At 42.3% G+C, this 14,713-nt stretch overlaps 3 protein-coding genes across 7 annotated transcripts; 2 read left to right on the top strand and 1 right to left on the bottom strand.

Annotated features, from left to right (window-relative positions):
- Positions 1 to 491: 491 nt before the first annotated feature.
- On the bottom strand, positions 492 to 6,095 carry luc7l (LUC7-like (S. cerevisiae)). 4 transcript variants are annotated; one of them, XM_084669992.1, is made up of 12 exons: positions 5,883 to 6,014; positions 4,844 to 4,914; positions 4,461 to 4,544; positions 3,592 to 3,686; positions 3,403 to 3,501; positions 3,077 to 3,187; positions 2,547 to 2,690; positions 2,202 to 2,378; positions 1,944 to 2,032; positions 1,809 to 1,844; positions 1,450 to 1,695; positions 492 to 1,278 (listed from the first exon to the last, which is right to left on the bottom strand). In XM_084669992.1, exons 3-12 carry the CDS (start codon positions 4,462 to 4,464, stop codon positions 1,158 to 1,160), a joined length of 1,122 nt encoding a protein of 373 aa, XP_084526118.1. In that variant the 5' UTR covers positions 4,465 to 4,544; positions 4,844 to 4,914; positions 5,883 to 6,014; the 3' UTR covers positions 492 to 1,157. The 4 variants fall into 4 exon arrangements, with proteins under 4 accessions (XP_084526118.1, XP_084526119.1, XP_084526120.1 ...); XM_084669993.1 differs by having other exon boundaries at positions 4,461 to 4,503; XM_084669994.1 differs by lacking the exon at positions 4,461 to 4,544.
- A 3-nt stretch (positions 6,096 to 6,098) lies between these two features.
- On the top strand, positions 6,099 to 11,279 carry fam234a (family with sequence similarity 234 member A). The gene is given in 13 exon segments (XM_084669990.1): positions 6,099 to 6,197; positions 6,786 to 7,072; positions 7,165 to 7,269; positions 7,439 to 7,507; positions 7,510 to 7,620; positions 7,804 to 7,928; positions 8,217 to 8,349; positions 8,641 to 8,773; positions 8,903 to 9,046; positions 9,223 to 9,304; positions 9,507 to 9,659; positions 9,823 to 9,925; positions 10,053 to 11,279. Coding segments are annotated over 12 exon segments (1,629 nt in total). The 5' UTR covers positions 6,099 to 6,197; positions 6,786 to 6,813; the 3' UTR covers positions 10,265 to 11,279.
- A 1,160-nt stretch (positions 11,280 to 12,439) lies between these two features.
- cox6b1 (cytochrome c oxidase subunit 6B1) lies at positions 12,440 to 14,568 on the top strand. Of its 2 annotated transcripts, none has more exons than XM_084669880.1 (4): positions 12,440 to 12,596; positions 13,303 to 13,413; positions 13,779 to 13,879; positions 14,319 to 14,568. In XM_084669880.1, exons 2-4 carry the CDS (start codon positions 13,308 to 13,310, stop codon positions 14,370 to 14,372), a joined length of 261 nt encoding a protein of 86 aa, XP_084526006.1. In that variant the 5' UTR covers positions 12,440 to 12,596; positions 13,303 to 13,307; the 3' UTR covers positions 14,373 to 14,568. The 2 variants fall into 2 exon arrangements, with proteins under 2 accessions (XP_084526006.1, XP_084526005.1); XM_084669879.1 differs by having other exon boundaries at positions 12,475 to 12,596; positions 13,300 to 13,413.
- The last annotated feature ends 145 nt before the right edge of the window (positions 14,569 to 14,713 follow it).

Here is a 14,713-nt window from a genome sequence, read left to right as displayed (position 1 = left end):
TATTAATACAAACATTAAGTACATGGAGACAACACACATTGAGAAAAAGCTATGCATCAAAATACAATGTTTTCACATATAACTTCAGGTGACGGACAAGCAAGAACCAACAAATTCCCTAACCCTAAAGTCATTATCAAAATTATTGGAAGCTGACATTGTAAAAAGCATTATATGTTAGAGGATCCACTAGGTGACCTTGTTGCTACACATGTCCAGCCTAGGATTGAAAGGGTTTATGTTTGCCTTCATTTCACTTGATGTGAACTAAATTCTACACAAAACAAATCCCCCCCCCCCCCCCCACCAAAATACAAAAAATAAGAAATAGATATTAAACATGGCTGCATAAGTTAGCCTTACATAAAACAGACAATCTTTAAAGCTACTGTAAAATGTTCCCCAGTAAAACTAGCCAACTGATAACATGCCATCTGGGTTTAACAGCCAATAGTCATGTGGTTTGGGAAAATGAAAGAATATAGAATCAATAACATAAATAATATGGTTTATTGTATTTCAATTTAAACTGGTAAATTGACACAAACATATTTGCTAGAGAAGCCAAACATTACATAACACTATTGGTAATGGTTAAATGACTTAAGGGCAAGTCTATATCAAATGACAGCAATGAAAAAGCACAAAACAATGGAAAGCGCCACTAAAGTTAAAATTGTGTTTAAAAGGGGACCCTTTTCTTCACCCAAATAAACAGGACAGCCAAATGTTCCCACCACTACTGGAAATTCAATTTCTAGAGTAGCTATACATAGTAATGTCATTTAGTGAAATGTCTAAATAGCCACCAATTTAGACAAGCCTTACATTTTACTCTTGATAATTATGATCCCCCAATCTAAAGCCAGAAATATACATTGATTACAAAAAAAATAACAAGGCATGTATGATACGTGTATATACTGTATAAAACATATACAGAATACGTTGCCATTTGTCATACACGATTAGCTATGAATCTTACAAGTAAGAAGCTTGGAATAGCTGTGAAAGTAAAATTCTATGGATTTTCAATTAGGGGAAACATACAAAGACCTGACAGCATCCTTCATAGATTCACTGCAGGTCTGAACATGTGTTAATGGGAGACACAGAAGGGTTTGTAGTGTGTGGGTGAGGGAGGACCGAGGGAGTCTTCAAAAGTCACCAGAGTCCCTTTCGTCCGCCCGACGGGAGTCCGTCCTGCCGTTGATGCCGTCTCTCCTGTCGCGTTCACGGGATTGGTCCCTTGAGGAGCGCTCTCTGTCACGAGAGGACCTTAGGGAGAGACAATTTGAACACATCATGAAATTGTGGGTGGAAAGTAGAAAAGCAAGGGGGGGGGGGGGGGACACGTCAATTTAAATACACGTGTTCATTTTGCAGATGCTTTTCTCCACTATACTGGAGTGTTGGACGTGTGAATGGAAGTGATGCCAGTGGTCCTACTTGTGTCTGGAGCTCTGCTCATGGCTGTGACGGCGGCCCCGGCTGCGGGACCGAGAGCGACTGCGGTGACGCCTCCTCCTGTCCCTCTCCTTTTCCCTTTCCTTCTCCCTCTCCCTTTCCTTCTCCTTCTCTCTTTCCCTCTCCCTCTCCTTCTCCCTCTCCCTCTCCTTCTCCCTGGAGCGGGAACGCCTCCTCTCCCGGGAGGAGGACCGAGAGCGTCGCCTCTTGCGGTCTCGGGAGCGAGACCTGGAATCAGGACAGACAAGCCACGTTCCATTTAGCAACGTGTTGGTGTAACCAGTTTAGATGTACATTATACAGATGTATTATGTTTAGTGCAGTGAGTTTAGTATGCTAACCTTCTATGCTCCCGGCTCCTTGACCTGGTGCTGGTGCTGTAGAGGGGAGGAGACAACACTTAGTCAACTGAATGAAACGCTGACACTGTAAAACTGTTTTCATTTTTTTAAAGTCTAAATGATTTCTTATCCCACCTTTTTTTCTTCATCTCCTCCTTCTCCCTCTCTTCTCTCCTCTTCAGCCGGTCCTGGTTTCTCTTTTCCTGCTTTTCCAGAACAGTTTTCTAAGAACAAAAGGAGATTATATTATATATTATTAGGAGATTTAGAGATTATATATTATATTAAAGATTTATATTTCACAAAGCAGCGCATTTTACTGTTAGGTTCAAGCTTGGATTTAGATCGCTCTAACCCTAATAAACTGTTCATCTAAAGACTGCTGGAATCTACCTTTAGCTGGTCCAGTTTCTCCCTGATCTGGATGAACCCCAGGTGCAGTTTCCCACCAAAGTGATCGGCCAAGCGACGGTCGTTGTCGTGGAGACCAAGGTAAGCGGAGCACACTTCACACACCCGGAGCTTTTGCTGCTGAAAGCTGGAGGCGGGCATGGAGTTTCTGTACTCCTCCTGTGGCGGAACAGTCAGAGATCAGGAACCAGAGAATACACACCCAAGTACCTTGTTTTCTGCAAACGTATGAAACTCCAGGACAGTTATAACAGCCTAAAAATGGTTAAGCTAAAATTAGACATGATGAGGACAAAGCCTGTTTAAGAAGCACAAATCATTCTTCACCTCTGCATCCTTCTTCCTACTGCGAACCTTCTCCACTTCCTGTAGAACCTTCTGGGCCTCGTCTACGTTCCCCTCGGCTCCCAGCTGCTCGGCCTTGGCCAGCAGCTTCCCGATCTCCTCGTTCAGCTCGTGCACCTTCTCCGCCTGCAAAACAGCATTGGTCCTGGGCCATGAGTCCTGGGTCATGAGTCCTGGTCAGCGGTTAATCAATCGCACACTCAAAAACAGAGACTTGAGAAATATCAGCAACACTTGAGAAATAAAGTGAATGCAGAAGACCTGTGCCAAATTGAGATTTTTTGCTAAGTGGACATAAAAGATGGAAATAGACTGTCGAGTAGTATATTAACTGAGCTGCATTTGATCAGTCTCAAAGTTGAGATGTCAGGAGAGGGTCTATGAGTTAATTACACTTTTACACTAAAAGAGTACAATTCCAACCCAAGTGTTAGCCGGTAACAGACCCAGTGGACGCACGAAGCGTGTACTTTCCTGCCTCTCTCTGCCATCTCCCTGGTTTCTCCTCTCACCTTTGCTGCCACCTCAGCACTGATCTCCTCCTGAGTCTCAGCCAGGCGCTTCTTGGCCAGTTCTGTTCGCCGGTCACAGTCAGCGATGAATGACTCCAGGTGGTCCACGGCCTGGAGAAACACAAACATTGCAGCATTACAGCAGGCAACATGGAAAGCAAACTGTAAAAGGTACAAAAATACACAGTGCCATACATATTTACAATACAATTTAAGCAGGTGACCATGCAGTAAGTAATAAGTACTGTATGCATTGCCAGTGCCATCCATAAGACACTGAACAAAATGTGTGTAACTGGTAAGATATATTCAGACAGCACACTTACATCAAGCTCAAAGAACAGGTCTCTTTCCTTAGAGGCAATCTCATAGTCTGCCCTGAGAGCCAGGTCGTGGATCTTGGAACACTCCCCCAGATCCATACGCTAGGAAACAAACCAAATTAAAGAATCCATCACTAGCTCTCTCACGTCTGCAGTGGGATGGAGTTTCCTTAGGAGACGCAGAGTACTTACTGTTCCAGACAGGATGTCGTGTGGACAGCAGTTCAAGAGATGGCTCTTGCAGACCCGCTCGTCCGTGAACTTGACCCTCTGCCGCGTCTCGTCCCCTGAAACAGTCCAGAAACCCTTAATGAGAAACACCTCACATACTCTGTAGCTACAGCGAGGTGTTCAATGAATCACTGGGCCCATATTATAAAAAAGGGGACATACAAGCGCACCCTGTTTTCTTTTAGATTGGGTCAAATAAACATAATCAATGAGCTACAATGTCCCACAGACAATGTCAGCAACGTGCTGTTTCTTTTACTGGACTATGGCCTCAAATATTTACCCATCACTGGCTGCCTAGTGTGTGCCCCCACTACTGACATACATCACGTACACCTATAACACCCCAACAGCAGGGGCGGATAAGGCATTGTGGTCTTGCTAGCTTGTAATGTATCCTGTTGGAACTCAGATCTTACCTTACTGTACCAGAGCCTAACCACATGAATAATGTATGGCATGTTCCCAGATTAGGTTCTATTGAGTCTCAAAATAGAAATCCATTGTCTCATCTAGTAGTAGCCAATTGTTTTCAGTGCCTACCTACCTAGCCTACAACCAACGTTGATTGACATGGACAGCTTGACATGGCTACCTAGGCCTCATGACATTCTCATTCAGTTTAGACGGGTTGTGTGTGTTTTGCAGCAGCTGTGACTTTGCTTATAGGACACAGATCTGCTGACTTGACAGACTTTCGAAGAACTTCCGTGAGCACTGCTGCTTTAGCCAAGGGCCTTACAGTAAGGAAACAGTGAAATAAAAGCGGAAATAAAAAAAAATAAAAAAAGTTAGTTTATACACACTGCGAGCTGCAACATATACTGTACCCATCTGAATCTTCAAGACCTCAGCTGCAGAATTTTATACCCGCTGTAGAAAAGTATAAATGGGGACAGTTTTCTTGCCCATACCTGTAGTAAGGAAGTTGGGAGTGATACACAAGTCAAATTGAAAATGATCTGTGCAAAAGCTTCTTCTGATGGCTAATACTGTCGTCTGATAGTAGCTTAAAACGTCAACATGGAGGAGTACTCCTCTCTGAGCGCGACCAGATTGTATTAGTTTTATTTCAATCTGCAAATTGTAGGCTAATTCAAATGTCACTGAAGACAATTCCATTGTTGTGATGTTAAAAATTACAACTTCCGGAATGAAAAACAAAGTGTTTGGATATTCATCATAACAGCTTTAAAAATCATGTAGGACTCACGGCTCGATGAACATGAGGCTTTTCTGCAACTCCTTTGCAGATTGATGTAGGCTGGCAAAGATACACTGAACCTTTATGAATAAAATAAAGGGGCCACAATTGTTCAGTTTGTATGAAACATATGTATGGGATGAATTTGAATTCATCTCTCTCAACACACAAGCACCACGCACACACAAACTCCCACTGAAGAGTAACGGGCCCAATAACGGCTAACTCAACAGCACCACAAATTCAAGTGAATGTTTCCACTCCTATATCACTCATGTTTGGTAGTCCAAGGTCAAATTCATAATTGTATCACCCTTGTCTGCTGTATTGTTTTTAATGAGTGTATCCATGTTACTCTCTCATGTAATTTATCTACGGACATTTCAACTGGTAACACAAAGCATTTTTCATAACAGAGGCGACACAATGACTTCATCGATGCAACCCCTTAAAGGAATAGTAGACAGCAAAGTTGGCATAGAGAGAATGGGATGTGGACACATCATCCATATGGAAGGTATTGTCCGTGTAGATTCTTAATATGTTAGCTAGCCAACACTGATGTCCTGAAACAGGACCCAAAAAACAATTAGCACTGCATAAGGTTAATCCACCCTAAAAATAAATTGAATAAAGGACATTCTGTATGGGTGTGACCGTGAACATCTTGAGATAACCAGCTAGTGTTTTTGTGCAGCCAATAGTGATATACTTAGAGCTAGCGTACTGTCAAATGTAAAGCCTACAACGGCTGTACTAGCTAGCTAGCGTTTGTTAAATGGCTATAGCTAAGCTATATATTTATGCTATGGATACAAACATTAAATCAACAACATGCGGAGCAGTTCGACTCATGGGGAAACGCAAAAAGTTGTCGCCACTCTCCAGTCATCCATTATTTCATTCATTCGTTAAATGTTTGTCCATCTGAAAGGCCAAATAAACCAAGCGAGCCACCATTGCACTGCAAGGGTCCATCTTTGCTAGCTACGAGTACTAGTAGTGTACTGCTTGCAAGCTTAACGGCTAGCTAGCTGCTTCAACTCACCATCCCTCGCAGTCCCCATTAGTTGATCAAGCAAAGCTCTCATTTGAGCTTGGGCTGACATGGCTGTATGTTGTTCTTCGACGCTTCTCCACAAACTTCAGACTACTGCAGCATCTATGGAACTGTAATTTATAAATGAATAGCAACCTAGCTAGCTATGTTTGCACGAACGCACCCGCTTGCTAAATCTTCTCTCACGAACTCACTTCCGGAAATGACGACACATCCGGAAATAGAAGAAGAAGATTCACAAAGTTGCAGCTGAACTTGATTTGACAGTTTTGGAAGTTAACCAAATAGCCGTCGTCAACTCAGGTAAGGAACATGCACCTTGACCATGTCAACGTTTTTATTGGTAGCACGTGTTGTTTTACCATTGGTCTTGCTTGCCATGTCTGGTCTAGCCTGGATTATCATTTTGTCCGCCCCACTGGCACAGAAGCAGCTGGTCAAGCTAACCCAGCTGACGTTAGCAAGCTAGTTAACAACATTCCAAATGTATGTTGCTTTCTGCCAGTGCTTGGGACTAGTTACATAGTTGTATCGAATATAAAAGAAGTTCGTTGGCACGGTAGCTTCTGTGTTCTTGTTTAGTTTAGAAATGTTTAGAATGGGTTGTGTGTGTTGGCAGGCTTGAATAGATTTCAGATCCGCAAAGCCAAAGTTGTGGAAACAGCTAGACCGTTGACGGTCCAGTACAGTACTGTACCTTTACCTTTGTTACAGAAACCGGGGCAAGGACGGTACCGGTAGCTACAGCTGTTCACCTCTTTTGTCTAGAAGTGCAGTCATATCAGTAAACAAAGAGGAAACGTTTATAAAAACAGATCGTCATGTTACTGCAGCAAGTTTTGTGTCTGGTTCTAACTATTTCAACCCTTCATGTTGTGTTTGTTACGGTAGTTTAAAGGCTGTAAGGGTGTGAGGAGCAATGGAGGCCACAGAAACAGACCCAATGAAGAGTGGGGAGGCAGGTGTAGAAGATGGGCAAACACCTCCCACACAATTGAAGAAAAAGAAGAGTTGCAGCGAAGGCTTGGGTTTGACTAAGCTGTCTCACTGGCGCACTGCTGCCTTCTTCTTTTCGCTGTTTCTCTGCCTCACAATAGTCTTTGCCTTCTCTTTCATCATGCCATGTCCTGTCCGACCACAATATCTTAAGGCTTGGAATCGCACCTTTCCTCAAGCAGGTACATAATACATTTAGCACCGGAGAACTGAGTAAGGTAATAGCATTGTTTTTGTAAAAGTTACAAACTTTTTTTGTGTGTGTGTAACACAGCCACCTATGACTTCCTGACCATAGAAGATGCCACCAAAGATAAAGTATTGGATGTGCTATTCGCCCGCAAGGATTCAGTGGGTAGTCCGAATATCACATGTGAAGGTAACGTAGAAAGCTACTTTACTCATTTACCTGTCAAAGTGAGAAGATTGGGCAAATCTTGAACAAAAGCTAATGAAAGGTGGGGAAGTATAGGCTAAAGATAGATTGGGTTGGGTTGTGTTACTGTATGCTTGCATGGCATTAAGATTGTTCCTTGTGTGTCCTCCAGGCCTGCCCACGCCCTGTGTGTTTGTGTCAGCGGTGGCAGGGACAAATGGGAACACCCTGTGGGAGCTTCCCTGGCCCCGGACTTCCAGTGGGGCCAGTGTGGTCTGGATGGACTGGGAGGGACAGACGGAGGCTGTCTGGTGTCACACGCTGATCAACTCACGGCCATAGACAAATACAAAGGTGACTGACTGACATTATTTTCTGTCTTGTTAACGTTTCAAGTTTATTTGCCATTTGGTACAAGTTCAGGGACATTGGAATTATTGGCCCTGCAGCATTTCTACATACACAATACTAATCCTACTTTAGCTGAGCTAACATGTATATGAACAATTCTTAATGATGTGATGTGTCTCTTTCCAGGAGAGATTGTGTGGCATCGGCCCCAGCCCCCAGGCCTGAACAGCACCCTCCCAGTTCTCAGTGTTCCAGACCTGGATGGTGATGGAGTCAGTGATGTAGCTCTGGTGGCACCAGGCCCACTGCAGGTAAACTTCATTGGCATCATCGGTTTACCACTTCTCAAATGGCCGTAAGGCTGGAAGATTATCTAGGATTGGGTACCCCATGTCTGTGTTATGTGACGTGTAATGATCTAAATGACTAACAGATTCTAGCATTCCCTAAACAATTATTTGTTAAAACTAAACTAGGCTGACCACAAAAAGCAATGCAATTCCTCTGCGTCCTTGAGAAGATAATCCTTATATAAAAAAAAAAATTACAGATAGAATTCTAACCGGCAAAAGTCAAGTGGCTCTCTCTTATTTTGACAGACACAGCTAGTGTTTCTCTCAGGAAAGACAGGGGTACAGATTGGGTCAGAAGTGGTTCTGGACACTTCTGAGACAGCCAAGCATCTCCTGCACCCAACTACTAAAGGCTCCCGCTATGTACTTCTTCAGAAAGGTAAGGATCTGCATCAGGTCATTGTTCACCCGAGCCGACTTGGTCTCATCTCTCTCTATTTTTTTATCCAATGACTGACATTGATCCTGATCCATGCTTTGATATCAACTTACGGTGACATTATGTATTGATTGACCTTGCAAATTGCAGTGACGATTACCCCTACAATAGTACATTTATTTTAGGGTCTTTTATGACCTTGGTATATTGGTATTGTTGAGAGTGAGATCCAATAATTCAATACAAAACAATAGCTTGTTAACTGGTGTTCTATATTCTGTCCCTCCACAGAATTTGGCTTATACGGTCTGGCTCTGTGGAGGATTGCAGCTAAAGCTAAAGAAGGTGCAGAGGCTAACCTTAAGAAAGACCAAAATTGGGAATCAAAAGCTGACCCCATCACTGGCCTTGTACCAGTCTATGAGTAAGTGAAGGCTAATGTTTGTTGTTCTCTATTGACTTAAGTCAATCAGTTTTTTTTTAACCCTGTGGTCCATTTACTGGGTCAGATTAAGATAGTGTTGTTTTGAGACAGGCGTTCCTTGCTCTGCAGGTCTGACTCATTGAGACATGTGTTGAGGACAAAGAAGAAAGATAGCGCATCGAATTTGCTGCTGTTGACTGGAGATGCAGTGGTACTCGTTGACGGAAACAGTAGGGTCCCACTGTGGACAGTCAACACCAGCACTGTCCTGAGGTAACTAAAACCACACGAAAACATCACTTTCGCTAAATGTTAGGTTTTCGGAGTGCACTATACTAATACTTAAAAAATAAAATAATATGAGGCCTGTTTTTGTCTACATTTTTCTAATATAATGCAAATCGTAAGATTTGTCTTGAGGTTTTTGAGAGTTTATTGTATGTCCTTAGTGAACCTTCTTTTGGCCACTTCAACAAAGATGGGACGCTTGACTTTGTGATTGAGGAGGATAATGGCAATGGCACAAAAAGGGTAAGTTACGAAGTAGGAATACTCTCACACCTGCCATACCATAATAACACTTCCTAAGCTATTGTACTAATGCACTAGGTAGTAGTACTGTTATGTTAGTTTTGGAATAAACTAGTAACTGAGTGTAGTGTTTTACGTGTCACTCCTTTTTTGTTTGGATGTGACACATCTGGCACTGTGTGTGTGTGTGTTTATATGTTAGGTGGTGATACTAGATGGGCTGACAGGTGGGATTCTGTGGGAGGTCAGCCTGCTAGCCAGTCCCAACTCCCCCAGACCAGCCTCAGTCAACACCATCCACTCCTTCTCTGTCTTCATGTTCTGGGGGGGGATGCCTTCGGAGACCAACTCCTCAGTAAGAATAATAACCCAGCCACACGCCCTGCATCATTCATCTTCTTTATCACTCTTCATCCGGTTGTCATTCATCTTCTCAAACTCACGTGCTCTTAATTACAGCGCTTGTGTCTAGATAGGTTCTTCAGATTCTTAGTTTTATTTATTTATTTTCCTTTAAGAATTCTTTGGGCGAGGAACACCGTTCCTACATGCTCCACCCAGATTATTCCAAAGTCCTGCTGGAGAAGAACAATATCAGGGACCACATCATTGCATTTAAAGGTGAGTTCTAAGACGACTGGTTAAACATGGATAGTGTGGACCAGATAATGCTGTCTCTCAAAACAAACTGGAGTTGATTTGATGGCCTTTAAACGATGTGTTGTGTGTGTTTGTTTCGCTTTCCCAGCCACCCTGCTGGAGAGGGGGCGCCATGCCTGCTACATCCTGCTGACGGGGCCGCAGAGCGAAGGGGAGGAAGGCACAGTGGTCCTTAGGAAGCGCAAGCTGAAAGAGGATGTTCCAGAGAGCCGAGTCCTCCGCATAGGCGCTGGCGGCAGCAGTAAGACTAACGAGGAGATCCTAGAAGCCTTCAACAGACTGCGCTTCAGTGATGAGTGACACAGAGGCTGTTACCACAAAAACCTTTCTATGCATATTTCCTGCTGATAACCAAAGTGTTTACCATAGCTATGTCAACCTTACACAGTCCACCAAAGTGTGGGCAACAGTAGCTATTGTAACCTCAGTGCTGAGAACCGAATCGAATTGCTGTATCCAAATCATCCCCTTGACCCCTTCTGCGTGATGTTTACTGTCCATGGGTTTGCTTGAGACTGACTGGAACCCGAGCTATCTGACAGACGTTTTACTGTCATTAGGTCCATCCACTGCTGATAATACCAACTGCTTGTCTCTTGACAATCAAAACTAAAGCCTGCTTCACATTATAGAAAGATTGTGGTCATGATAAGGTTGAAAGCTCAAGGTTGTTTATCTTAGCACACAATTGAACTAGCCTCGACAAGAGCTTGAGTTTGCCAACAATATTTACTAAAGGCAGCAGGTCATCATCAGAACACTTAACTAGATGCTCAGTAGTTGAGTTACCATACTGCAGCCTATAGTGTTTTATTTTTATGACGGGTGCTGTGAAGACTTTTAAAGAGGCTTATCTGTGTTTTGAACATAAATGAGAGCTGCTATGTTGCCCTTGATTGCTGTAGTTCAAAATGTATTTTTTTACTGGTACTGCTTTTATATACAATAGCAATATTATAACCCAGACATACTTTAGACCACCATCAGATTGAACCAGTAGATGGTACTGTACCCCTCCAAGTCGCAGTAGGTGTGGCCTGAGTAGTTGTCTTTTCTTTTTAGAACTGTAGATTATTTATAAGGGATCAAAACTGACTAGTGTGAAGATGCTTGATACAGTGGGTACTACGGTGTGTGTTCATACTCGTGTTATAAGATACCTTTAAACGATGCTGTTTGGGAAACGGGTTTGTGTATTTGCCTTAATAAATAATATATATTTAACCTGTAGAACAGGCCTTCTATTGAGCTGGTTTTCTGTCATTTGATGTTTAAATATGTAATAATATAATAAATCAATTTACTTTTGAAACTACACGTTTTGTTTGATTTAAATCATAGTTGACGTAGCAGTGAAAGAATGGTTTCTTTTGGTTTAAAAAATTCAATTGCCGGCGCAGGTTAGACCGACATGTAAAATGTGTGTAATGGTTGGGGTCGCTCCCGTCTCGGCAATAGGCAGGCTCTGGGCATGCTCACACGCAGGATTTAGTACATCCATGCCAAGCATTGGGTTGGTCACGCGCGCAGATAATAATTTACCAAGGCTAGGGAAGGCAGTACGAGGTTTTGGTCACGTATCTCTCTGGTTGTTAAGTACTATTGCATGTTGCAATGGGTGATCAATTTACTATGACGTGAAGTGGATATAGGCTATACCATGCTAACCCACAAAAATAATTTGGGCACAGATGAAACCGGACCCGGTCGGCATGTGGTTGAATTTGCGCGCCCCATAGGCTACACCTGTGCTGGATAGGATTGGGAAAGGATGTCTGCAGGTGGAGACAGACGTCTGTAAGACGTCTTCGTACGCTGATGGTTTTGTTTGGGTTCAATTGGAGATTCAATTGGAAATTAGGCTGTGTACTCTTGCAACAGTATATTTATGTAATCGCCGTAAAAATGTGCTGTAATCATATAATAGCTTCATAGTGGTAATATATATCTAGAACGAGCGCCCCACTGTGTGCTTTATGAATGAACGTTCACGCAAGACTGCACTGTTTTAATAACGGAGAAAGCACGAAGGGCAGAACTGTTATTCCAAACGATGTCGATAAACTGAACTACCCAATTGGGCTATAGCTAAACCTATACCTTCCCGCTTTGACCCGGTGTGTAGGCTACAAAATGTAGACCAGTTTCTGTTAACGTTTCCATTTGCCCAAGATTCGGTTTGGAAATGGTACAAGCAGTCCACCCGATATGAGGCTACAACAACTTTTTGTTGTTGTTCGAAATGTATTTCTATTTTATTTGATTAATAAATAAATGTTGTGTTACCCAATAGACATCGAATAATACTAACTACAGCGCAGAATACTTCCGCAACAGCTTAGGATATAACATCAATTAGCTATCATTATTCCAAAAACAAACATTTGGGGTAATGATCAAATGTGTCCTTTTGACTAACTTAGTACTACAGGGAATTTGTACTTGCATGACCTTACTGTAGGCTAATATCATAGCTAATGTGACGTGGGTCCGCCATACCGTTTTGATAGGACTGCACGACTACAACATTATAAACCGAGGCGCGAAGAGCGCACGCTCATCAGTGGAACGAACCCAAGTTTCATCTGCAGGAAGAAAGTTCTTCTAAGGGCGAGGCGCCAGCAGCTTCAACGTAAGAACACATGCCGTCTGATTTTCATTTTAAATATAAACTAGTACATGGGCTTTGTGTGGATAAGGCTAAATTGAAATTGTAAGAAACGACTTTTGGTTCTTTATCAGCTTCCTTCATATGAAACCAAATTTTGCACCAGTAAGCCTAAAGTGCTTCTCTACAGTACAGAGAGGCTAGGTTACAGTTATAGGCTACCTGGTTATACATAAGCTATCCTTTTTTTAAATCGAATTAAATTCACAGACTACAATAGCCTATAATTACAGGTTAGATGGCTTCAGGAATTTGTAATTTGACAATAATTGTCGAATATTTGTTAGATTAAGTAAAATATCAGTCGGGCTATTTTTATAGGCCATCAGGTAAAAATACATTACTCGAATATTCTGTGAGTGTGGGGTGCGCATTCAACCAAGATCCCAGTTACAATTTCTCAATCGGCTTTTCTCCACTGCGCATTTTTGTCGGTGTCGATAGCTTACCCTTTCGTCAGATGACTAATACGTGAAGCAGGTAATCGATATAATTAGGATATTTTGTTGACAAGTGAAAGTGTTATAAGCATGCTAATCATAGACATAGTTAATGCTAAACCACCCTCGTACAGGTGACTCAGACTGTTTTTTGGGGGGCTAATGTGACAGTAAGACGGATTTTCTTGCATCCTCTTATCAGTTAACTAAGCATGTCTTCCTGACAGAAGTGAAAATGGCTGAGGAAATTCAAACTAAGCTTGAGCAATATCGGACTGCACCTTTCGATGCCAGATTCCCTAACCAAAATCAGACGAAGAACTGCTGGGCCAACTATCTAGGTAAGTCTAGAGATCAAGGTCATGCAAGGGCTGTGTGTAGTTTAATCATTATTAACCATACAAAGAATAATCGACTGTTATGATTGAATTCAATATCAATCTGTAGATTCATTTTAAATTGTGTATGTATGTCGTGTCCTTATGCAGGCCTGTCCTTTCAATTGTACCCCCCTCTGCGTTTTAGTTCAGAGTCTGACCTCTTTTGTCTTGATACCTTTATGGCAAGTAATCTAATTTTGGTGATTGACTGTAAATGGGGATTAACCCATTGCCTTTTTGTAGAGAAGACCCCAAGCTGCCTCTGACCAAACACGCAATGGCAGTCGGGCTTGTTTCATCATTGTGATTGCTATGTATATGTATAGATTTTCATCGCTGTCAAAAATCGCTGGACGCCAAAGGAGTGGACAATGCCCCATGTGACTGGTATAAGAGGGTCTACAAGTCACTCTGCCCCATGTCTTGGGTAAATGTTTATGCAACTATAAACTGTTTAATCATCTTAGATGTCATAAGTGTAATAATAGAGACTTTTGAAAGTATTGATAAGACAAGACCAGAAGAGTCAAACTATGCATGACTAAGGGTTTGGTTGTGATGGTATTTTACATATGCCATTGTGTTAGAACATAACTGTTTAACTGATTACTGTATCGAGTGGATTGCTCACAAACACATTTGAATACTTCCGAGCATGGTGGGTTGGCCATAGGACATCTGCTCCCAGTCAGTGTTTCTCTGGTTCCCACCCTGTGAGGCTTGTCATGGGGCTTATCTTATTCTGGCCCATTCAGGCCCCAGGGATGCTGGGTAAAAAATATGACATGGTGGGAAATTGGCAACAACTGAAGTGGCAGTTGGCAGCAACTGGAGTCATGCGTGTCTCTTACCCATTTGTCCCACAGGTCCAGAAATGGGACGACCAGAGGGATGACGGAACCTTCCCAGGGAAGATCTAAACACATCTCCAAAGACAGTCTCAAAGAGAAGTTGTCCTCAATGCTCAATGTTTGTTTGAGAGGTATGGACAGGCCTCCTCTACCTCTCCTCTACTGTCCCTCTGAAATGGGAGCAGAATATAATTGAAGTCATTCCTTTACAGAAAAAAAAATATTTATGTATGGCATTAAAATGTAATAAAATGATATATATGGAGCTGAAGTGTCTGTGTGGTATTAAAATGCCTTAAAATGATATTGATGGACCTGAAATGTCTGTGTTTTTAAAGATCATCAATTATTCAGAAACTTTGAGGCAAAGAAAAGAGCAGTGGTTTAACGCCAACATTCATTCACCAGCA

Source organism: Hypomesus nipponensis, chromosome 13 (assembly GCF_054491055.1).
Source record: "Hypomesus nipponensis isolate SF chromosome 13, ASM5449105v1, whole genome shotgun sequence".
Lineage (NCBI taxonomy): Eukaryota > Metazoa > Chordata > Actinopteri > Osmeriformes > Osmeridae > Hypomesus > Hypomesus nipponensis.
Note: the sequence above shows the minus strand (reverse complement) of the source record. Positions and strands in the feature narration are given on the sequence as shown.

Bases quoted from the DNA above. Each gene is read 5' to 3' on its own strand.
- cox6b1 (XM_084669880.1), top strand. From the start codon at position 13,308: ATGGCTGAGGAAATTCAAACTAAGCTTGAGCAATATCGGACTGCACCT. The intron at 13,414-13,778 runs GTAAGTCTAGAG...GTATATGTATAG, and splicing joins CTGCTGGGCCAACTATCTAG to ATTTTCATCGCTGTCAAAAA. The intron at 13,880-14,318 runs GTAAATGTTTAT...TTTGTCCCACAG, and splicing joins CACTCTGCCCCATGTCTTGG to GTCCAGAAATGGGACGACCA.
- luc7l (XM_084669991.1), bottom strand. From the start codon at position 5,943: ATGTCAGCCCAAGCTCAAATGAGAGCTTTGCTTGATCAACTAATGGGG. The intron at 1,845-1,943 runs GTGGGATAAGAA...TCCCCTCTACAG, and splicing joins GAGGAGATGAAGAAAAAAAG to CACCAGCACCAGGTCAAGGA. The intron at 1,696-1,808 runs GTTAGCATACTA...TCCTGATTCCAG, and splicing joins AGGAGCCGGGAGCATAGAAG to GTCTCGCTCCCGAGACCGCA.